The sequence below is a fragment of the Rhinolophus hipposideros genome (assembly GCF_964194185.1).
Source record: "Rhinolophus hipposideros genome assembly, chromosome: X".
NCBI classification, from domain to species: Eukaryota; Metazoa; Chordata; class Mammalia; order Chiroptera; family Rhinolophidae; genus Rhinolophus; species Rhinolophus hipposideros.
Genome location: NC_138046.1, coordinates 79,262,220 through 79,287,218, shown reverse-complemented (window position 1 = coordinate 79,287,218; position 24,999 = coordinate 79,262,220). Strand labels below are relative to the sequence as shown.

The window sequence follows — 24,999 nt, the reverse complement described above, 5'->3', positions numbered from 1 at the left end:
AGTCATTCGCCAGATCGCATCTGGCTTCTTTTTTATTATTATTAATTTTTTTAATAATTAAATTTATTGGGGTGACAATTGTTAGTAAATTTACACAGATTTCAGGTGTACAATTCTGTATTACATCATCTATAAATCCCATTGTGTGTTCACCACCCAGAGTCAGTTCTCCTTCCATCACCATATATTTGATCCCCCTTACCCTCATCACCCACCCCCAACCCCCTTACCCTCTGATAACCACTAAATTATTGTCTGTGTCTATGAGTCTTTCTTTCTCATTTCTTTGTCTTGTTCTTTTGTTGTTTTTGGTTTATATACCAAATATCAGTGAAATCATAGGGTTCTCTGCTTTTTCTGTCTGACTTATTTCACTTAGCATTATACTCTCAAGATCCATCCATGTTGTCACAAGTGTTCCTATATCATCATGCTTACCGCCGAATAGTATTCCATTGTGTATATATACCACAACTTCTTTTTTTTTTAAATTAAATTTATTGGGGTGACAGTTGTTAGTAAATTTACATAGATTTCAGGTGTACAATTCTGTATTACATCGTCTATAAATCCCATTGTGTGTTCACCACCCAGAGTCAGTTCTCCTTCCATCACCATATATTTGATCCCCTTTACCCTCATCACCCACCACCCACCCCCTTACCCTCTGGTAACCACTAAATTATTGTCTGTGTCTATGAGTTTTTGTTTCTCATTTGTTTGTCTTGTTCTTTTTTGTTTATATACAACATATCAGTGAAATCATAGGGTTCTCTGCTTTTCTGTCTGACTTATTTCACTTAGCATTATACTCTCAAGATCCATCCATGTTGTCACAAATGCTCCTATATCATCTTTCCTTAACGCCAATAGTATTCCATTGTGTATATGTACCACAACTTCTTAATCCATTCATCTATCGAAGGACATTTTGGTTGTTTCCATGTCTTGGCCACCGTAAACAAAGCTGCAATGAACATTGGAGTACACGTATCTCTACAGAGAAATGCTTTTATATTTTGGGGGTAGATACCCAGGAGAGCGATTGCTGGGTCATATGGTAATTCTATTTGTAGTTTTTTGAGGAACCTCCACACTGCCTTCCATAGCGGCTGCACCAGTCTGCATTCCCACCAACAGTGAATGAGGGTTCCTTTTTCTCCACAGCCTCTCCAACACTTGTTGCTATTTGTCTTGTTGATGATAGCCATTCTGACTGGGGTGAGGTGATATCTCATTGTGGTTTTTATTTGCATTTCTCTGATGATTAGTGATGTTGAGAATTTTTTCATATGTCTATTTGCCATTTGTAAGTCCTCTTTGGAGAAATGTCTCTTCAGGTCCTCTGCCCATTTTTCAATTGGGTTGTTTTTTGTTGTTGTTGAGTTTCATGAGTTCCTTGTATATTTTGGATATTAGACCCTTATCGTAGGAACTGTTTGCAAAAACCTTCTCCCATTCAGTCGGTTGCCTCTTTATTTTGTCTATGGTGTCTTTTGCTGTGCAGAAACTTTTAAGTTTCATATAGTCCCATTTGCTTATTTTACCTATTACTTCCATTGCCTTTGGAGTAATATTCATAAAATGCTCTTTGAACCCAAGGTCCATAAGTTTAGTACGTATGTTTTCTACTATGCTGTTTATTGTGTCAGATCTTATGCTTAAGTCTTTGATCCATTTAGAATTAATTTTGGTACATGGTGACAGATGACAGTCCAGTTTCATTCTTTTGCACGTGGGTATCCAATTCTCCCAGCACCATTTATTGAAGAGGCTGTCTTTCCTCCATTGTATGTTTTTAGCTTCTTTGTCAAAAATTATCTGTCCATATTTATGTGGTTTTATTTCTGGTTTTCAATTCTATTCCACTGGTCTATGTGTCTGTTTTTCTTCCAATACCATGCTGTTTTGATTATTGTAGCCCTGTAGTACAAGCTAAAGTCAGGCAGTGTGATACCTCCCGCAGTGTTCTTTTTTCTTAAGATTGCTTTGGCTATTCAAAGACTTTTGTGGTTCCAAACAAATCTGATGATTTTTTTTGTTCTATTTGTTTAACAAATGCCATTGGGATTATATGGGGATTGCATTAAATCTGTATGTTGCTTTGGGTAATATGTCCATTTTAACTATGTTGATTCTTCCAATCCATAAGCATGGAATGTCTTTCCATTTCTTTGTGTCTTCTTCAATTTCTTTCAAAAATGTCTTATAGTTTTCAGCATATACATCCTTCACATCCTTGGTTAAGTTTATTCCTAGGTATTTTATTCTTTTTGCTGCAATTGGAAAAGGAATTGTTTTTTCTATTTCTTTTTCTGAGATTTCATTGTTGGTATATAGGAAAGCAATGGACTTTTGTACGTTGATTTTGTAGCCAGCAACTTTACTGTATTCATTGATTGTTTCTAATAGCTTTTTGGTGGAGTCATTAGGGTTTTCTATATATAGCATCATGTCATCTGCAAAGAGTGACAATTTAACTTCTTCATTCCCAATTTGAATGCCTTTTGTTTCTTTCTCTTGCCTGATTGCTCTGGCGGGGACTTCCAACACTATGTTGAAAAGCAGAGGTGATAGGGGACAACCTTGTCGTGTTCCTGAACGTAGAGCAAAGGGCTTCAGCTTCTCACCATTAATTATGACATTAGCTGAGGGATTGTCGTATATGGCCTTTATTATGTTGAGGTATTTTCCTTCTTTACCAATTTTATTAAGTGTTTTAATCATAAATGGATGATGTATCTTATCAAATGCTTTCTCTGCATCAATACATAAAATCATATGATTTTTGTCCTTTATTTTGTTTATGTGATGTATCACATTGAGGAATTTGTGAATGTTGAACCATCCTTGTGCCCCAAGGATGAACTCCACTTGGTTGTGATGAATAATCTTTTTAATGCATTGTTGTATTCGATTTGCTAGAATTTTGTTTAGGATTTTTGCATCTGTATTCATCAGAGATATTGGTCTGTAGGTTTCTTTTTTTGTGTTGTGCTTACCAGGTTTTAGTATCAGGGTAATGGTGGCCTCATAAAATGAGTTAGTGAGTACTGACTCTTCTTTAATTTTTTGGAGGAGTTTGAGCAGGATTGGTATTAGAATCTCCTTGAAAGTTTGGTAGAATTCACTGGTGAAGCCTTCTGGTACAGGACTTTTGATTTTGGGAAGGTTTTTGATGACTGATTCAATTTCGTTACTGGTGATCGGCCTGTTAAGATTTTCCAGTTCTTCATGATTCAGCCTTGGAAGGCTATATGTTTCTAGAACTTGTCCATTTCTTCTAAGTTATTAAATTTGGTGGCATAAAGTCCTTCATAGTATTCTTGGATAATCCTTTGTATTTCTGTGGTGTCCGTGATAACTTCCCCTTTTCCATTTCTGATTTTGTTAATTAGTGTCTTCTCTCTTTTTATCTTAGTGAGTCTAGCCAAGGGTTTGACAATTCTGTTAATCTTTTCAAAGAACCAGCTCTTTGTCACATTAATTTTTTCTATTGTCTTTTTGTTCTCTATTTCATTCAGTTCTGCTCTGATTTTTGTTATTTCCTTTCTTCTGCTGGCCTTGGGTTTCGCTGGTTCATCTTTTTCTAGTACTTTAAGGTGTAACATGAGGTTATTAATTTGGGATTTTTCTTGATTCTTGAGATAGGCCTGTAATGATATAAATTTCCCTCTTAAAACTGCTTTCGCGGTATCCCAAAAATTTTGGTAGGATGTATTTTCATTGTCGTTCCTTTCTATGTATCTTTTGATTTCTCCTCTTATTTCTTCTTTGACCCAGTCATTCTTTAAAAGTATGTTGTCTAATCTCTATGTATTTGTGTTTTTTCCTGCTTTCTTTTTGCAGTTGATATCCAATTTCAAAGCCTTGCAATCAGAGAATATGCTTGGTATGATGTTAATCTTCTTAAATTTGATGAGGCTGATTTTATGTCCCAAAATAAGGTCTATCCTTGAGAATGTTCCATGTACACTAGAAAAGAATGTATAGTCTGATGTTTTAGGATGAAGTGCTCTATATATGTCAATGTTGTCCATTTCATCTAATGTGTCATTTATGGCTCCTATTTCGTTATTTATCTTCTGTTTGGATGATCCATCCATAACCATCAATGATGTATTTAAGTCCCCTAGTATAATTGTGTTTTGGTCAATTTCTCCCTTTAGTTCTGTTAGTAGTTGCTTGGTATATTTCGGTGCTCCCTGATTGGGGGCATAAATATTGATGACTGTTATGTCTTCTTGTTGTATAGTCCCCTTTACCATTATGAAATGTCCATCTTTGTCTCTTGTTACCTTTTTCACCCTGAAGTCTGTTTCATCGGAAATCATTATGGCTACACCTGATTTTCTCTGGGTACCATTTGCTTGGAGTGTCAATTTCCACCCTTGCACTTTGAGTCTATGATTGTCCTTGTAGCTGAGATATGTCTCTTGTAGCATGCACATGGTTGGGTTTAGTTTTTTGATCCAATCTGCTACTCTGTGTCTCTTTATTGGTGAGTTCAGTCCATTTACATTTAGGGTGATTATTGATATGTGAGGATTTCCTGTCATTCTATCTTTAGTTTTCTGGTAAGGCTGTGTCTCCATTGTTTCTTTGCCTTTTTGTTGTTGTCTATTATTTCTGTGTCTTGGTATTCTATGATGTTTCCCTCTGTTTCTTCTTTTATTACAGTATATGTTTCAGTTCTGGATGGTTTTTGAGTGGTTACCCTTAAGTTTATGTAAATGAAAGTTTGATACTTAGAGTATTCCAGTTTGTTCAGTACGCTTACTTTCTCTATTCCCATATTCCAGTTTAGGTCTTTACTCTCCCCCTTTTTATGTTTTGATTGTCACAAGTTGTCCCTGTTGATGGTGGTCTAATAGCCTCCATTAATATTTCTTGTAGTACAGGTCATGTATTAGAAAATTCCCTCAGCTTCTGGATGTCTGGAAAGGTCTTTATTCCTCCTTCATATCTAAAGGATATCTTTGTTGGATATATTATTCTTAGCTCATGATTTCTCTCTTTCAATAGTTTGAATATTTGGTTCCATTCCCTCCTAGCTTGTAGAATTTCTGCTGAAAAATCTGATGATAATCTAATTGGCTTTCCTTTGTAAGTTACCGTCTTCTTTTCCCTGGCTGCCTTGAGAATTCTTTCTTTGTCATTGATTTTAGACAGCTTCAATACAATGTGCCTTAGTGATGGCCTGTTGGGATTGAGGTAATTAGGTGTTCTATTGCCTCTTGGATTCGAGGATCCAGTTATTTCCACAAGTTTGGGAAGTTCTCATTGACGATTTGTTTGAATATATTCTCTGTTCCCTCCCCTCTTTCTTCTCCTTCTGGTATGCCCATTATTCTTATATTGCTCTTTCTGATGGAGTCAGAAAGTTCTTGTAGACTTCTTTCATTTCTTTTAAGTCTCAAGTCTCTTTCTTCTTCCATCTGTGTAAATTCCAGGTTCCTATCTTCGATGTCACTGATTCTTTCCTCCATCTGGTCAACTCTACTACCTAAGCTGGATATTTTATTGTTAACTTCTTCTATTGGGTTCTTAATCTCCAGAAATTCTATTTGGTCCTTTTTCAAAATTTCAATCTCTTTTGTGAAATGCTCATGGTGTTCTTTCATTGTGTTTCTGAGTTCATTAAACTGCCTTTCTGTGTTTTCTTGCATCTCGTTCAGTTTTTTCAGAATTGTAATCTTGAATTCTCTGTCATTTAAATCACATATTTCCATATCTCTAAGTTCGTTTTCTGGTGACTTTTCACTTTCTTTCTGAGCTATCTTGTTGCCTTGGTTATTCATGGCAATCACTGTTTTCTCTTCCTAGACATCTACAGGAGTGGCTTTTGTAACAGGTTGATAGGTATGCGAAGAGCTTTTGGAGTTCCAAAGCTCTTTCTGCACCAGATTCAGAGCCCGTTTGTTTCAGCAGTTCTGTTTACTCCTGCAGGGATCCACCCAGATAGGTGAGGCCAGGAGCGGGGTGAGTTGTGAGAGGTGGCCCAGAGCAATGGTGGCGACCACCACCACAGCCAGTCCTGCTTCCACAGCTCCCTCCCCTTTGCCGGAACTAGTTGAGCTGCGAATCTGTGTCTGCAGTCCACAGTTCTCCGAGCAGCAAATATTCTGTCCTTTGATCTGGCACTGCTACTTTATCACTTCTAGCACCGGGCAGATGGAGGCGGGGCAAGATCTGGGAGGGTAGGGAGGGGGCGGCTAGTCTCCGTGCCTAAGGCTTCAGTTCTCCGCTCGGCAGTGAGGGCTTAAACCACCGATTTCAGCCCTCTTCCCTCAGTCTTTGCTCCGAGGTCTGCCGTGAGCGAGCATTGGGTTCAGCTGTGTTATATGCTCCCCCCTCAGTCCTGTGGGCCATAAGCAGAGCCCTAACAGTCCGAGTCCTTCCCCCTCCCGCAGCTGCGGTAGTTCCGGGATGCAGTGAGCACGGAGCACTGAACTAGGTCTGTGTCCTGTGCCCGCGTGGCTCCATCTCGGCACTTCTCCTCTCCCTCCTCCCCCGCTCGCGTGATTCACCCACCTGGAGGTGAATTCAGTAGTGGGCCTCTTCGTCTTGCCTGTCTGCTGTGCAGGGAGTCCTTTGTGAAGTTATTGTTGTGTGATTTGTTGTAAATTCCAGGGGAGCGCTACAGAGGCTCACCTCACACTGCCATTTTTCCCCCTGTTTTCCCATCTGGCTTCTTTACAGGCCATACTGGGGAGTCAATGGGACAGTGCATATGCCTCACAATATGTGCCTTCTCCAATTTCAATATTGTACGACCAATCTCCTCCTGCCCTCCTGGCCGGCAGTACTGTCGCACTGTTACCACGCGCCAGTACGGTGGCAACACTTGAGGAGGGTGGAGAGCACGCCCACGCGTCACTGCTTCACCACCCAGATCTGGAGACAAAACTCTCCTACCGACGTCTGTAAGCTGAGGCCATGTAGCATGTCCACCCCAAGAATATACTCCGGAATGTGGGAGACATACACCTTGTAGGTATGAGGGGGAAGCCTTCCTATACCCAGTGGTAAGGAAACAGCTTTTACCGTCACAGTCTTTCCCCTGTAGCCATCAGTGCTGATTGCTGGGCCGGGGAACAGTTCTGGGTTCCCATAAACAAGACTACAGTCTGCACCAGAATCAACTAGGGCTAAAACCCTCTGCACATTAGAAGGGGACCAATGTATGGACAGTTCCACGTGGGACCTCTGGTTCCTGCTCGTCCCCTCTGACTGGGTACCTTGGCCCCACCTCTAATCAAGCAGAAAGCAGTCGGCCTCAAGCGGCCGCATGAAGTCCTGGAGGAACACGGGTCATGCTTTCCCAGACTTCTCCTTTAGGCTTCTCTGGAATTGCTGTTCCAGACACAACTGTTTCCACAGTTCCAACAAGGGTGCATTGGGTTGTCAGTCTATTTTTTCCCGATCAAACCATGCTTCCACGAGATCACGCCACATCTGTGCACGTGTTACTCTCTGAGGCCCGCAACTTCGCCCCTTTACTTTTGATTTGGGCTTCCAGGTCTCAACTGCTCGGACCTCCTGTCTTAAATTCCTTTGCCTCCAGCTTTCAACATCCCCTATGGTAGCCATGGCAGTTGTAACTTCATGGATCCGTCGCCCCACATAGGGCATAAGAATGGCAACGAAGGATCCAAAAGCACTCGCAGGTGCAGTATCCAAAACCAGATCTCTTATGCTGGCTGTAATCAGCTCGTCATCTGCCCCTGCATATTAAGGTTGAAACAGCACATCTCATACCCATTTCACGGATGATTTGAGTAAGTTCCGTATATGACTACCATTGACTCAGAGTGTCTGGCAGCTCACCAGACTGTCCCCATACTGTTCGTACTGCAGCAGTGAGCCACTCCATTAAAGAGTGGTTGCCCTGGTTTTGGGCCAACCTATGGCAGTTCTGTGACTTTTGTCGCAGGGACGAATGCACTGTCACAAAGGCTAGCTTTTCCATCTCACCTGGGGAGCAGAGAATGTTGTCTTCTCCCTCATCCCATAAACGTAATAGCCAAGTCAAGACTGCCTCTCCAGGGCTCTGTCTGTACCGACTCCCCAGCTCCTGCAACTCAGTAGGAGTGTAAGGGGTGTAGGTTGTGAACTCAGTCACAGCTGGGTTGCCTGCAGCAACGCCGCCGGGGCCCAAAGGATGCTCACATTTTATCTTTTGCTTCAAGATTGGCTGGACTTGGGGGTTGGGAGCTATATTGTCTCCACTCGCTTCTTCCGCCTCTGCCTCAGAGTCTCCACTGTAGGGCCCCTCTTCCAACAGGCGGACCAGAGCTTCCAGCATTTCCAACCGGGATACCTGTTCGGCACTTGGGCCACTTCATGAAGTGCATTTTTTGTGTTGAGACTCAAGGCTGTGAGGAACATCCAGCCCACATGGCGAGCTGTAGCCTTCTCTTCCTCCAGCAAACTCTCAGCCAGAGCCTGCAGGGCCCTCTCCATGCTGGCCAGAGATCCATCCATGTCTCACACCCCTCCTTGTGGGTCCAACTCCTGAGAACAGTGGCCACCGGACACCACACACTGTGTGGGGGCCACCTGTCCTCCTGCCCAGAGTCAGACGCCATTCCTACCTGGTTGGAATCTTGCTCGCCATGCCAGGTGTCTGAGTGGGTGGTGGCCTCGAAGATGTCCACAACCTTTGGAGCCTAAGGCCGCAGCAGATCACCAAAAATGAAGGCAACGCCTTCCATGGCCAAGATGGTGGTATGCCATCTGGAGGCTTGAATTACCCAGGCAGACCGCACCTCCCATTCCTGGTGTTGCTCCTCACAGGCCTCCCAAAGCTGAGCTTTCACATGCACAAACCACTCCAACATCCTTCGGTAGGTTTTGGCCGGCACCATACCCTCCTCACTGTGTCATTTGTCATGCGGGAGACCCTGCTCGCTGCACCATTCATCATGTGAGGCGGCCTGGGGGGATCTCTAGTCCCGCTCCCCACATAAGAACACAGGATATGGCGAGGCCAAAAAGGAACACCCACGGAGCCATAGCTAGGGTAGTCATAGTCTCATTGGCGGCACTATAGTCTCACTATAGGATGGAGTCTATAGGATGGAGGATGGAGTCACACGACCTGCCACGTGCTATCCGCTTTTCTGCCTGCCACCCAACCGACCGACTGACTCGACTCGACTCGACTCCCCGGCACAGCCGTGGCAGTTATATCAGTGGCTAATTGGATAACTGGTTACAGCTGATGGCCAATTAGCCACAGCTGACGGCCATCTACTACCCAAGCCAGGACCTTTCCACGTGAGGCCGAGAGCCTAGAAACTGCTCTCTGGAACTCTGTCCACACAAGGAGCAAGAGATCCCAGCCCCAGCCCAGCGTTCCAGTGACAGGGAGAGAAGTCCCCATAATTTTTCCTTGTGAAAACCAGCGGAGATTGTGACTTAGTGAGACTGAGTATAGCTGTACTCACAGGTGCTCCTCTTAAAAGGACTGCACGTGGACTTACCCACCAATGGAATTGCTTGCTCTGAGCTCCAGCACTGGTGCAGCAGCTGGAGAGGCAGTGGGGACATATAGTGGGGAACTGAGTTGTCTGGCTTGAGACAGGGGCTGGAGAGGCAGCTTTCTTCTAGACAGGGGAACTGGCAGGAGCCATTTTTTCTTTGTTAGACCTCCCCCTTCCTGGCGTGTGAACACAGGCAGCCGTCATATCTGAGTCTCCACCATTTGATTGCTATGCCCTGGCGATTTGAGACCTAGCCCCGCCCAACTTTCCAGCACACCCAGACCACTTCCAGTGGCTTTTTCATGTAAGACCTCCTGCTTTAACTCTAGCTGCAGACTTTCCTTGGGTCTCTCAAAGGTTCAGAGAACCCAGACAAGCAGCATCTGGCTTGAGTATGTCCTGTACCTCTGGCTGAGCAGCCCTAAGCCAGCACTAGCAGCCACTGGCCTTAGTTCATGGCTTGGCCTCTCAAGGCGCTTCCAAGCACAGCACAGGCAACAGCCATCTACAGACTTCTTTCTGGTTCCTGTTAGGTGGCCCCAGGTGGGGCACAGGCTGTGACTGAAGTAGACTTACAGGGGATCCCCTCTAAGGTGGTCCTGAGGCTGGCGCCACCAGTGGCCAGCTTCAAAACAACCTGGTGCATCACCCAGCTACCTCCAGGTATGACACATCCAAGGGGAAGATTAGGCAAGCACCAGCATTCTGCTGAGGCAGATCATGCTCTGTAGGATCAGCCTCTGCACAACAACTCTTCCACTGTAGTCAACGCCAGTCCTCACAACCAGTGAGCCCAAGGGTCAGTCCTTCCTATTGATGCAAATATCAACCAAGGCTCAACTACAAGAGGAGGGCACAGACACAAATGTCACACCTGGAGTGCGTGGCTCAGGTGGCCAGAAAGACTGTGCCACTGACCCCCACAAAACACCTACTACATAAAGCCCCTCTAGTAAGACCAAAGACAAAGCAGCTCTACCTAATACATAGAGACAAACACAGGGAGGCAGCCAAAATGGGGAGACAAAGAAACATGTCCCAAATAAAAGAACAGAACAAAGCTTCAGAAAAAGAATGAAGTGAAACGATGTAAGTAATATATCAGATGCAGAGTTCCAAACACAGGTTATAAGAATGCTCAATGATCTCAGGAGAACTTCAACAGAGAGATGAAAATTGTAAAAAAGAACCAGTCAGAAATAAAGGATACAATAATGGAAACAAAGAATAAATTACAGGGAATCAACAGTATATTAGATGAAGCAGAGGATCCAACCAGCAATGTAGCAATGTAGAAGATAAGGTAGCAGAAAACATCCAACCAGAACAGAAAAAAAAAAAAAAAAAGAATCCAAAAAATTGAGACAAATTTAAGGGCACTCTGGGGCAATATGAAGCATACAAACATTCAAATTATAGGGGTACCAGAAGGAAAAGAGGGAGAGCAAGGAATTGAAAACCTATTTGAAGAAATAATGACAGAAAACTTCCCTAACCTGAAGGAAAGGGAAAAGACATACAGTGAAGGAAAAAGACATACAAACCCAGGAGCACAGAGAGTCCCAAATAAGATAAACCCAGGGCAGCCGGTTTGCTCAGTGGTTAGAGCATAGTGCTCATAACACCAAGGTAGCCAGTTCAAGTCCCACATGGGCCAGTGAGTTGCACCCTCAACTAGATTGCAAACAACGACTTGACTTGGAGCTGACCTGCGCCCCCCACAACTAGATTGGAAAAAAAAAAAAGCAATGACTTGACATAGAGCTGATTGGTCCTGGAAAAACACACTGTTCCCCAATATTCCCCCAAAAAAAATTTAAATAAAAGATAAACCCAGAGAGGCCAACACAAAGACACATTATAATTAGAATGTCAAAGGTTAAATACAAAGAGAGAATCTTAAAAGCAGCAACAGAAAAGCAGTTAGTTACCTACAACAGAAATTGTGCAGGCAAGAAGGAAGTGGCAGGAAATATTCCAAGTGATGAAAAGCAAGGACATACAACCAAGATTACTCTACCCAGCAAGGCTATCATTTAGAATTGAAGGACAGAAAAGGAGCTTTCCAGACAAGAAAAAGCTGAAGGAGTTCATCTCCACCAAATCAGTATTACAAGGAATCTTAGAGGGACTTCTTTAAGATAGAAAGGGGATAAAAGATGGGTGAAAGGGAAGGGATTAAGAAGTACAAATTGGTTGTAATACAGTCATTTTGGGGATGTATGGTATAGCATAAGGAATATGGTCAATAATATTCTAATAATTAGGTATGGTGCCAGATAGGTACAGATCTATAAAGATGATAGATGGGAATAGAGTTGTGGATAGGGTAAAAAGGTGAAGGCATTAAGAAACACAAATTGGGAGCGAGAGGGAGCCACCCCCGCCCGGCAGGGCAGTGATGAGCTCCTCTCGGACGCCCACCAGCCTCCGAGGGTGTACACACACACCGTGCCCGCCCGCCCGCCTCGCTCGCTCGCTCGCTCCTTTTTTTTTTGGTTGTTGAGAGCCCACTGGCCCTTGCGGCTGAAGCTGTTACCTCCCTCCGCCACACATTCAGAGGAATGAGAGTCCCGTAATCCTCTTAGGGTGGAAACCGGTGACGGCTGTAGCGGAGACTGCAGTGAGTGCTGCTGCCGGGGGCGAGTAGCACTTGGCGTCTTCATCTCCCCGGATTCTTGGAGTCGGGCTGCCCCCTCTGCCCAGACCGAAGTCACTCTATATATGCCTTTCCTGGGTCCACGGGAAACATGAGTCTTTTGGGACTTGGGACAAGAAGAAAACAAGACATCTTCACGAGGAAAACCAGACACTAACAAAAAGTATCCCAAAGTCTGAAGAGACAGCAGACAAACATGGCTGACGGAGGACTCAGGGATCCTTCGGAGGACTCTCCAAAGGGATTTGGAAAATGACCCATCGATAAATTCTCAGGTACAGGAGACCACAGTTACAGCAAGTACCACTGAAGAAGAAGAAGAAGCGCAGATCCTAAACTCTGCCTCTGGTTTCAACAAGGACCACCAAGAGGTAGAAACAATAGGTTCAGGAAGTGCAGATACAGACGATCAATCAGCAGGTCCGGATGAAACAAATGATGGAAACTATCCAAAGGATGAAACAGAACATGAGACCAAGCAGAGTTTTCAGGAGGGAGAACAAGGGCATCAACTCTCTTCAGAAAATCTGGGTGAAGAACCCAACAGTTCTCCAAGTGACAAGGCAGGAGGAGCAGATGCACCCTTAGAGAACATCTCTGCTGCCCTCCCCGAGGAAGCGAGCGACAGACCTAAAGTGCCCCAGGAGCCACCTGCTGTAGACCCTGAGAATGCCCAGTCTGGTCCTCACAGTGCAGGGCTGGAGAGCCAGGGCGCATTGAGGAGGCGACTGCTGGCGCCAGAAGCTGAAAGTCACCAACAAGAAATACAAAAATTGGAAGAAAACAAAGAAAATACACAAGGAACTATACGAAAGAATAATAAAAAGGAGTTTTTTAGCTACGGCTCCATCTTCCTTGGCTTCCTGGTTCTGACTCATGTTTGCTAAGCTCTGTTCATAGCTACTATTCCTCTCCAGCACAGCAAGTGCCCAAAAATCCAGCTTTGGAGGCCTTCTTGGCTCAGTTCAGCCAGTTGAAGGATAAATTTCTGGGCCAGAGTTCCTTTTTGTGGCAGAGAGGACGTAAGTTTCTCCAGAAGCATCTGAATGCTTCCAAACCCAGCGAGCCCGCCACCGTCATTTTCACAGCAGCTCGAGAGGGAAGAGAGACCCTGAAGTGCCTGAGCCACCACATGGCGGATGCCTACACCTCTTCCCAGAAGGTCTCTGCAGTTGAGGTCGATGGGGCTGGAAGAAGCCAGCAGGATAGCGATGTGGTCAAGCTGCTGGTTGACATGGCGCTAAGCTCTGGCTGTGAGAATGGCCAGACGGCTGCCGTGGTCCACCGCTTTGAATCCCTTCCTGCAGGCTCCACCTTGATCTTCTACAAGTATTGTGACCACGAGAATGCCGCCTTCAAAGACATGGCCCTTCTCCTGATCGTTCTCCTAGAGGAGGAGACATTAGAAGCAAGTGTCGGCCCAAGGGAAATGGAGGAAAAAGTGAGAGATTTACTTTGGACAGGCTTTACTGACTCAGACACACCCACCTCCTTCAACCACATGGACTCCGACAAGCTGAGTGGCCTGTGGAGCTGCATTTCCCACCTGGTGCTGCCTGTCCAGCCAGTGAGGACTATAGAGGAACAGGGGTGCCACTTATAAGCTAAGTTCAGAGCTGGTTATGGAAGTTGGAGGTTGACGAAAAAGTCAGTTTAAAAGCCTTCCACTGACATGGAAGGAGATTGATGAATGTGAATAAATCACCGGAAATGCCCAAATAAGCTTATTTTAGGAAACAAATTTATTTTTCACTTTTTTAAATGTTTTTCTACTCAAAGCTTGACAAAGTTAAAGGTTGACTTTACCTTTCAAGCCAATCAGGTTTGAAATACAGCATAGTGTATATAACTGAGGATTATAATACAGCAATAGAATTATTGCACAGGAAAGGAATCTGCCAAGAGTAACTACAGAGTGCATTTTGTTTTCTTGAGAATCTAAAAAGCCTTTCGTAAGATTTTTACTGATATATCCCCTCGCGCGAGGGAAGTAAGAGAAAAAATAAACATGTGGGATTACATCAAACTAAAAAGTTTTTTCACAGCAAAGGAAACCATCAATAAAACAAAAAGGGATCCTAAAAAGACTTTTGGATAGTATTTGGATTAAAGCAATTACAGTTATGAAGCAACGATAATTTTAAAAGCTTTTTTTTCTATCCTATGTCTAACATTTTAAAAACTCATTTTAATAGCCTAGTTGTGGGATTACATTTTTTTTTAATTTTAATTTATTAGTTTCAGGTGTACAAGACAAGGTAATACTTAGATGTTCATCATTTATATCCCTCACACGGTGAACCCCCTCCCCCCATCCACTATCCCTCCGACCTCACACTGAGCCATCACATTATATATATAAAATTATAGTTGGCATTCATTAATGTTTAGCTTCTGGTGTACAATGCCATGATCAGGCATCCACAGTATCCCTGAGGTGGTCTCCCAAATAGGACGCATGTCCATCGGATACCCAACAAAATCTTTACAACATTATTGAATACGTTCCTCAAATTAATTTTCAAAAAACCCTGAGGCCATCTTGTGGTTACCAGCTGCTTCCTAATCCCTTCACCTTTCCCCTTATCCCCACCCCCCCTGCCCATCTAACAACTCTCAGTTTTTTCTTTGTGTCCCCAAAACTGTTTCTGATTAGTTCATTCACATATTCTTTTCTTTAGATTTCGCATATAAGTGAGATCATATGGTACTTGTCTTTCTCTTTCTGACTTATTTCACTTAACATAATGTTCTCTAGATCCATCCATGTTGTTGCAAATGATAAGATTTCTTTCTTCTTTATGGCTGTGTAATACTCCATTGTATAAATGTACCACAGCTTCTTAATCCAGTCATCTATAGATGGGCATTTCGGTTGTTTCCATATTTTGGCTATTGTGTAAAGTGCTGCAATAAACATAGGAGTGCAACCAGAGGCTGGACATTAATGAATGCCAACTATAATTTTATGTGTATAATGTGATGGCTCGGTGTGAGGTCGGGGTGGTGGTGGATGGGGGGAGGGGGGTTCACGGTGTGAGGGATGTAAAAATAAAATAAAATAAAATAAAACTAAAAAAAAAATAGGAGTGCATACAGATTTTTGAATTGGAGTTTTGGATTTCTCTGGGTAGATGCCTTGGAGTGGAATTACTGGATCATAGGGTAGTTCCATTTTCAGATTCCTGAGATACCTCCATACTGTTTTCCATAGTGGCTGCACTAATCTGCAATCCCACCAACAGTGCACTAGCGTTCCCTTTTCTCCACATCCGCGCCAGCATTTGTTGTTTGTTGATTTATTGATGATAGCCATTTTGACTGGAGTGAGGTGGTATCTAATTGTGGTTTTTATTTGCATTTCTCTGATAGTGAGGTTGAGCATTTCTTCATATGTCTTCTTGCCTTCTGTATGTCCTTTTTAGAAAAATGACTCCTCAACTCCTCTGCCCATTTTTTAATTGGGTTGTTTGTTTTTTTTGGAGTTGAGTTGAGTAAGTTTTTTATAGATTTGTGATATTAATGTGGGATTACATTTTATACTAATTTACACTTTTGAATAGTATGAAAAAAGGAAATTTGAATTCAAATACTTAACCTAAATACTATACAGAAGGCACTGTACTATTTTTCTGTGAATGAGCTGGGATAACAGCAGCTGTATCCAAGAAATGTTCTTAAGAATTGGGGGAATTCTTTATAATCATTGGAAACAAAGTTCCAATTGGCTGTGTCTTTCCCATTACGTGGCACTCCAAAGAACAGTCACCAGGCTCCTGGAATATTTCAGTGAGGTTTTGGGATACGTTTTTTCTTAAGTCACATGATTAAAGTATGGAAGGAGTTTCAGAAACAGTAAGAAGATAATAGAGATTCTTACTGATACCTAAAAAGAGATCACAAAGAGCTGGGGGAAGAATCTATTTGAAACGCATATGTCTCTTTTAACCAAAGCCTTATGTTGTACTCAGTTGAGGTTGGGGAATACCTAACGGGGCATACCAAAAGGGACTTTGTGAAGCAATCTTCCAACAGATTTGAGGAAAGAACTGCCTGAACACAAAGTTAAAGCATAGTGAATATAATATCAATATCGATCTAATGGAAACTCAGAGGAAATTGGAGAAAAATCTATATAGCATATGCAAAATTTTTCTGCCTTTCTAGATCTCAGTTGCTAGCATTACATCACACAGACCGATGATGCCTTGTACAACTATTTCATTGGCCTACTTACTTGTGCTACCTCGGATCTGTAACCAGTGAGAAGTGTGCGTGTCTAATCTGCCAGTGACTCAGATCACAGCTAAAGCAAAGAGTCTTATTTTTTTCATTCAGTTGAATATAGTTTCTCAGCCTTTCCTTTCAATGTAGTTTAGAAAAGGAAATTTAAGAAATGTTAACAGATCTTTTTAATATGTAGCCTTTGATAAAAAACACTTCTCCTTCCTTGTATAAGTGCAATCAACTGTAAATGTTGTCAGTTTTCTGTCCACTACTTCAAAATCATTTTACAAAGAAGCAGTATATTATTAGCTCTGGGTCTTTTCATGAATAAAATGATTATTTTTAAAGCGTAAAAATTTATATTTTTAAATGTACAAATAATTAAAATGTATTATCTAATATACTCAATTTACTTAATATACTTAATTTCTACTCAGTTGTTTCTATTTTTTCCACTTTTCAAGTTTCCAAATGTTCTTGTGTATCTTGTCATTCACCTTTCATTACTATAATAGATAGCTTGTTTATGACTTAGAACAATGACTTATGGGTATATGATACCATATGTGATACTGAAACATCACCATTTATTATTGTAGAACAACTCTCATTACACAACATATTAACATAAGTCACTTGTTGATTAATAGTGAAGTTCTAGAAGCAACTGATGGATTCAGAAATTGTCTCTGGACTTGAGGTTTTTTTCCTGTGGTGCAAATTTTAGGTTCCCGACTTAATTTCCAAGGGGTGGTGGAGAAGTTCTAGGGGCTTCATATCGCTAAAGGTAATCATGATCTTGTTTCTGTTTCTTTAAATCAATAAAATAATTTCAGTGTATTTCATTTGAAGGCCTTCGCGCTTACAGTGGTAAGGATTAGCATGTCACCCACCATCCCCCAGGTGAACTGTACAGTTGCTGAGGTGGTTTTGACCCTTTCATAGTTGTTAATTGTTTGATTTATACTTTTATCTGTTAAAGACAGGAAGCATAATGAGCACTGATGTTAAACTACATATAACAAATGTACAATGTGAAAGTGACAATAATTCAGCTATACGATCTTTACCAAAAATTGTATGCAGGTATCTAGCACTTCAAAATGTTAAATAGAAATGTTAAATAGATAAATAGATAATGTTAAATGTTAAATAGTTAAATGTTAAATGTTAAATAGTTAAATGTTAAATAGTTAAATAGTTAAATGTTAATAGTTAAATGTTAAATAGTTAAATAGATAAACGTTAATAGTTAAATGTTAAATAGATTAAAAGATAAATAGATAATAGATAAATAGATAAATAGATAATGTTAAATAGAAATAGAAATGTTAAATAGATAATGTTAAATAGAAAATATAGGATCAGAGAAAAATGGCAGCGTGAGGTGAGCCTCTGTAACGCTCCCCTGGAATTTACAACGAATCAGACAACAATAACTCCACAAAGGACTCCTTGCACAGCAGACAGGCAAGACGAAGAGGCCGACTACTGAATTCACCTCCAGGTGGGTGAATCACGCGAGCGGGGGAGGAGGGAGAGGAGAAGTGCAGAGACGGAGCCGCGCGGGCGCAGGACACAGACCTAGCTCAGTGCTCGTTGCCCGCTGCTCCTGGATCTTCCGCAGCTGTGGGAGAGAAAAGGACTCGGACTGCTAGGGCTCCGCTTACGACCCACAGGGCTGAGGGGGCAGCATACAAAACCGCTGAACCCAACGCTCGCTCACGGCAGACCTCGGAGCAAAGACTGAGAGAAGAGGGCTGAAATCGGTGGTTTAAGCCCTCACTGCCGAGCGGAGAACGGAAGCCTTAGGCGCGGAGACTAGCCGCCCCCTCCCTACCCTCCCAGAGCTCGCCCCGCCCCCACCTGCCCGGTGCTAGAAGCGATAAAGTAGCAGTGTCGGATCAAAGGACAGAATATTTGCTGCTCTGAGAACTGTGGACTGCAGACACAGATTCGCAGCTCAACTAGTTCCGGCAAAGGGGAGGGAGCTGTGGAAGCAGGACTGGCTGTGGTGGTGGTCGCCGCCATTGCTCTGGGCCACCTCTCACAACTCACCCCGCCCCTGGCCCCACCTATCTGGGCGGATCCCTGCAGGAGTAAACAGAACTGCTGAAACAAACGGGCTCTGAATCTGGTGCAGAAAGAGCTTTGGAACTCCAAAAGCTCTTCGCATACCTATCAACCTGTTGCAGAAGACACTCCTGTAGATGTCTAGGAAGAGAAATAGTAAATCAATGATTGCCATGAATAACCAAGGCAACAAGATAGCTCAGAAAGAAAGTGAAAAGTCTCCAGAAAAGGAACTTAGAGATATGGACTTTTGTGATTTAAATAACAGAGAATTCAAGATCGCAATTCTGAAAAAACTGAACGAGATGCAAGAAAACACAGAAAGGCAGTTTAATGAACTCAGAAACACAATCAAAGAACACCATGAGCATTTTACAAAAGAGATTGAAATCTTGAAAAAGAACCAAATAGAATTTCTGGAGATTAAGAACTCAATAGAAGAAATTAAAAATAAAATATCGAGCTTAGGTAGTAGAGTTGACCAGATGGAGGAAAGAATCAGTGACATCGAAGATAGGAACCTGGAATTTACACAAAGGGAAGAAGAAAGAGACTTGAGACTTAAAAGAAATGAAAGAACTCTTCAAGAACTTTCTGACTCCATCAGAAAGAGCAATATAAGAATAATGGGCATACCAGAAGGAGAAGAAAGAGGGAAGGGAACAGAGAATATATTCAAACAAATCGTCGATGAGAACTTCCCAAACTTGTGGACAGAACTGGATCCTCGAATCCAAGAAGCAAATAGAACACCTAATTATCTCAATCCCAACAGGCCTTCACCAAGGCACATTGTATTGAAGCTGTCTAAAATCAATGACAAAGAAAGAATCCTCAAGGCAGCCAGGGAAAAGAAGACGGTAACTTACAAAGGAAAGCCCATTAGATGATCATCAGATTTTTCAGCAGAAACTCTACAAGCTAGGAGGGAATGGAACCAAATATTCAAACTATGGAAAGAGAGAAATCATGAGCCAAGAACCATATATCCAGCAAAGATCTTCTTTAGATATGAAGGAGGAATAAAGACCTTTCCAGACATCCAGAAGCTGGGGGAATTTTCTAATACACGACCTGCACTACAAGAAATACTAAAGGAGGCTATTAGACCACCATCAACAGGGACAACTTGTGGCAACCGAAACATAAAAAGGGGGAGCGTAAAGGCCTGAACTGGAATATGGGAATAGAGAAAGTAAGCGTACTGAACAAACTGGATTACTCTAAGTATCAAACTTTCTTTTACATAAACTCAAGGGTAACCACTCAAAAAACATCCAAATCTGAAATATATACTGTAATAAGAGAAGAAACAGAGGGAAATATCATAGAATACCACCACACAGAAATAACAGACAACAACAAAAAGGCAAAGAAACAATGGAGACACAGCCTTACCAGAAAACTAAAGACAGAATGACAGGAAATCCTCACATATCAATAATCACCCTAAATGTAAATGGACTGAACTCACCAATAAAGAGACACAGAGTAGCAGATTGGATCAAAAAACTAAACCCAACCATATGCTGCCTACAAGAGACACATCTCAGCTACAAGGACAAGCATAGACTCAAAGTGAAAGGGTGGAAATTGACACTCCGAGCAAATGGTACCCAGAGAAAATCAGGTGTAGCCATAATGATTTCTGATGAAACAGACTTCAGGGTGAAAAAGATAACAAGAGACAAAGATGGACATTTCATAATGGTAAAGGGGACTATACAACAAGAAGACATAACAGTCATCAATATTTATGCCCCCAATCAGGGAGCACCGAAATATACCAAGCAACTACTAACAGAACTAAAGGGAGAAATTGACCAAAACACAATTATACTAGGGGACTTAAATACATCATTGACAGCTATGGATAGATCATCCAAACAGAAGATAAATAACGAAATCGAAGCCCTAAATGACACATTAGATGAATTGGACATAATTGACATATATAGAGCACTTCATCCTAAAACATCAGACTATACATTCTTTTCTAGTGTACATGGAACATTCTCAAGGATAGACCATATATTGGGACACAAAATCAGCCTCAGCAAATTTAAGAAGATTGAAATCATACCAAACATATTCTCTGATCACAAAGCTTTGAAATTGGATATCAACTGCAAAAAGAAAGCAGGAAAAAACACAAATACATGGAGATTAAACAACATACTTTTAAAGAACGACTGGGTCAAAGAAGAAATTAGAGGAGAGCTCAAAAGATACATAGAAACAAATGACAATGAAAATACATCCTACCAAAATTTTTGGGATGCCGCGAAAGCACGTTTAAGAGGGAAATTTATATCATTACAGGCCTATCTCAAGAAACAAGAAAAATCCCAAATAAATAACCTCATGTTACACCTTAAAAAACTAGAAAAAAAAGAACAAGCGAAACCCAAGGTCAGCAGAAGAAAGGAAGTAACAAAAATCAGAGCAGAACTAAATGAAATAGAGAACAAAAAGACAATAGAAAAAATTAATGTGACAAAAAGCTGGTTCTTTGAAAAGATTAACAAAATCGACAAACCCTTGGCTAGACTCACTAAGATAAAAAGAGAGAAGACACTAATTAACAAAATCAGAAATGAAAAAGGGGAAGTTATCACGGACACCACAGAAATACAAAGGATTATCCAAGAATACTATGAAGGACTTTATGCCACCAAATTTAATAACTTAGAAGAAATGGACAAGTTCTTAGAAACATATAGCCTTCCAAGGCTGAATCATGAAGAACTGGAAAATCTTAACAGGCCGATCACCAGTAACGAAATTGAATCAGTCATCAAAAACCTTCCCAAAATCAAAAGTCCTGGACCAGATGGCCTCACCAGTGAATTCTACCAAACCTTCAAAGAGGATCTAATACCAATCCTGCTCAAACTCTTCCAAAAAATTGAAGAAGAGTCAGTACTTCCTAACTCATTTTATGAGGCCAACATTACCCTGATACCAAACCCTGGTAAGGACAACACAAAAAAAGAAAACTACAGACCTATATCTCTGATGAATACAGATGCTAAAATCCTAAACAAAATTCTAGCAAATCGAATACAACAATGCATTAAAAAGATTATTCATCACGACCAAGTGGGGTTCATCCCCGGGGCACAAGGATGGTTCAACATTCGCAAATCCATCAATATGATACATCACATAAACAAAATAAAGGACAAAAATCATATGATTCTATCAATTGATGCAGAAAAAGCATTTGATAAGATACAACATCCATTTATGATTAAAACACTTACTAAAATTGGTATAGAAGGAAAATACCTCAACATAATAAAGGCCATATACGACAAGCCCTCAGCTAATCTCATAATTAATGGTGAAAAGCTGAAGCCCTTGGCTCTACGTTCAGGAACACGACAAGGTTGTCCCCTATCACCTCTGCTTTTCAACATAGTGTTGGAAGTCCTCACCAGAGCTATCAGGCAAGAGAAAGAAATAAAAGGCATTCAAATTGGGAATGAAGAAGGTAAATTGTCACTCTTTGCAGATGACATGATGCTATATATAGAAAACCCTAAAGACTCCACCAAAAAGCTATTAGAAACAATCAATGAATACAGTAAAGTTGCTGGCTACAAAATCAACGTACAAAAGTCCATTGCTTTCCTATATACCAACAATGAAATCTCAGAAAAAGAGATAGAAAAAACAATTCCTTTTGCAATTGCAGCAAAAAGAATAAAATACCTAGGAATAAACTTAACCAAAGATGTGAAGGATTTATATGCTGAAAACTATAAGACATTTTTGAAAGAAATTGAAGAAGACACAAAGAAATGGAAAGACATTCCGTGCTCATGGATTGGAAGAATCAACATAGTTAAAATGGACATATTACCCAAAGCCATATACAGATTTAATGCAATCCCCATTAAAATCCCAATGGCATTTTTTAAAGAAATAGAACAAAAAATCATGAGATTTGTTTGGAACCACAAAAGACCCCGAAGAGCCAAAGCAATATTAAAAAAAAAGAACAATACTGGAGGTATCACACTCCCTGATTTTTCCTTGTACTACAGGGCTACAATAATCAAAACAGCTTGGTATTGGCGGAAAAACAGACACATAGACCAATGGAATAGAATTGAGAACCCAGAAATAAAACCACATAAATATGGACAGATAATTTTTGACAAAGAAGCTAAAAACATACAATAGAGGAAAGACAGCCTCTTCAATAAATGGTGCTGGCAGAATCGGATAGCTACGTGCAAAAGAATGAAACTGGACTGCTATCTGTCACCATGTACCAAAATTAATTCAAAATGGATCAAAGACTTAAGCATAAGACCTGACACAATAAACTCCATTGAAGAAAACATAGGTACTAAACTTATGGACCTTGGGTTCAAAGAGCATTTTATGAATTTGACTCCAAAGGCAATGGAAGTAAAAACTAAAATAAACAAATGGGATTATATGAAACTGAAAAGCTTCTGCACAGCAAAAGAAACTATTGACAAAATAATGAGGCAACCAACTGAATGGGAGAAGATTTTCGCAAACAGTTCCTCTGGTAAGGGGCTAATATCCAAAATATACAAGGAACTCATGAAACTCAACAACAAAAAAACAAACAACCCAATTGAAAAATGGACAGAGGACCTGAAGAGACATTTCTCCAAAGAGGATATACAAATGGGAAATACACATATGAAAAAATGCTCAACATAGCTAATCATCAGAGAAATGCAAATGAAAACCACAATGAGATATCACCTCACCCCAGTCAGAATGGCTTTCCTCAACAAAACAAATAGTGACAAGTGTTGGAGAGGCTGTGGAGAAAAAGGAACTCTCATACACTGTTGGTGGGAATGCAGACTGGTGCAGCCGCTATGGAAGGCAGTGTGGAGGTTCCTCAAGAAATTATGAATAGAATTACCATATGACCCAGCAATCGCTCTCCTGGGTATCTACCCCAAAAATATAAAAGCATTTCTCTATAGAGACACGTGTACTCCAATGTTCATTGCAGCTTTGTTTACGGTGGCCAAGACATGGAAACAACCAAAATGTCCTTCAATAGATGAATGGATAAAGAAGTTGTGGTACATATACACAATGGAATACTATTCGGCGTTAAGGAAAGATGATATAGGAGCATTTGTGACAACATGGATGGATCTCGAGAGAATAATGCTAAGTGAAATAAGTCAGACAGAAAAAGCAGAGAACCCTATGATTTCACTGATATGTTGTATATAAACCAAAAAGAACAAGACAAACAAATGAGAAACAAAAACTCATAGACACAGACAATAATTTAGTGGTTACCAGAGGGTAAGGGGGTGGGGGGTGGGTGATGAGGGTAAAGGGGATCAAATATATGGTGATGGAAGGAGAACTGACTCTGGGTGGTGAACACACAATGGGATTTATAGACGATGTAATACAGAATTGTACACCTGAAATCTATGTAAATTTACTAACAATTATCACCCCAATAAAATTAATTTAAAAAAAATAGAAAATATAATTGTTATATCTGCTTAGGGTTATTTAATGGGAATAAAGCTTATATCTATACACAGATTACTTGTAAGAAATAGCAACATGAAAACTTTTTTATCATTTGAAAATAAAACAATAATTATAAAAATAAACCAGTGCATCTTTGTAAGGCCCTTAACATATTATTTAATAAAAGCAGTTTTTAATGTTTTTCAAAAGTTGAATATGTAGTTAAGTATCAGTATTCATTTTAATATTTTTTTCACTGATTTAAGCATAATATATTTCATTTTAAAATTTATTTGTTGAAAAGTCATAGGAGTTTTGTTTTTTGTTATTTCAAAAATTAAAGTATCTTGAACACTCAAAAAAAAGAAATACAAATTGGTAGTTCATACAGTATGGGAATTCAATCAACAATGTTATAAAGATCATGTAAAGTACCAGATGGGCACTGGACTTATCAGGGGGATCACGTCATAGACTTTGTAGATGCCTGACCAATGCACTACATATCTAAAGCTGAAGTAGAATGATATTGAATGTCAACTATAACCTAATATACAGGTATATACAGTTACGGGATATGGAGTACAACATAGGGAAGATAGTCAATGGTATTGTAACAGCTATATAAGATGACAGAGTGGTAGCTGGGGGTGGGTTATCACTTTATGAGGGATTTAAATGTCGAACTATTATGCTGCTTTGTACACCTGAAGCAAATAAAAAAATAAATTTAAAAAATTACACCAATAAACTTATACTTATAACTTGTGATCAATACTATGAATACAAACAGCAAATACAGTTGATTCTCATTATTCACAGTAGCTACACTCTATACAGTTACCACCAATACTGAATTAATGAACCCTAAACCATTTCTTCTGGGGAAATACAAGGTTAAGTACCTGTGAACCTCTGGTCCCAAAATTTTTATCAACTGATTGATACACAACCTTGTTTTATGTGTGTAGCTGTTTAAAGATACCTTATTTAATATATATTGTTGATTCATTAACATTGAACTTAAAGCCAACAGCACTATATCTCAGGCCTGAG

The 24,999-nt window shown here is 40.7% G+C and overlaps 1 protein-coding gene across 1 annotated transcript; it reads left to right on the top strand.

Annotated features, from left to right (window-relative positions):
- Positions 1–12,343: 12,343 nt before the first annotated feature.
- Positions 12,344–13,750, top strand: LOC308494417 (torsin-1A-interacting protein 2-like; the record flags this gene model as incomplete). Its single annotated transcript, XM_081042230.1, is given in 3 exon segments — positions 12,344–12,382; positions 12,384–13,031; positions 13,034–13,750. Coding segments are annotated over 3 exon segments (1,404 nt in total).
- Positions 13,751–24,999: the final 11,249 nt, after the last annotated feature.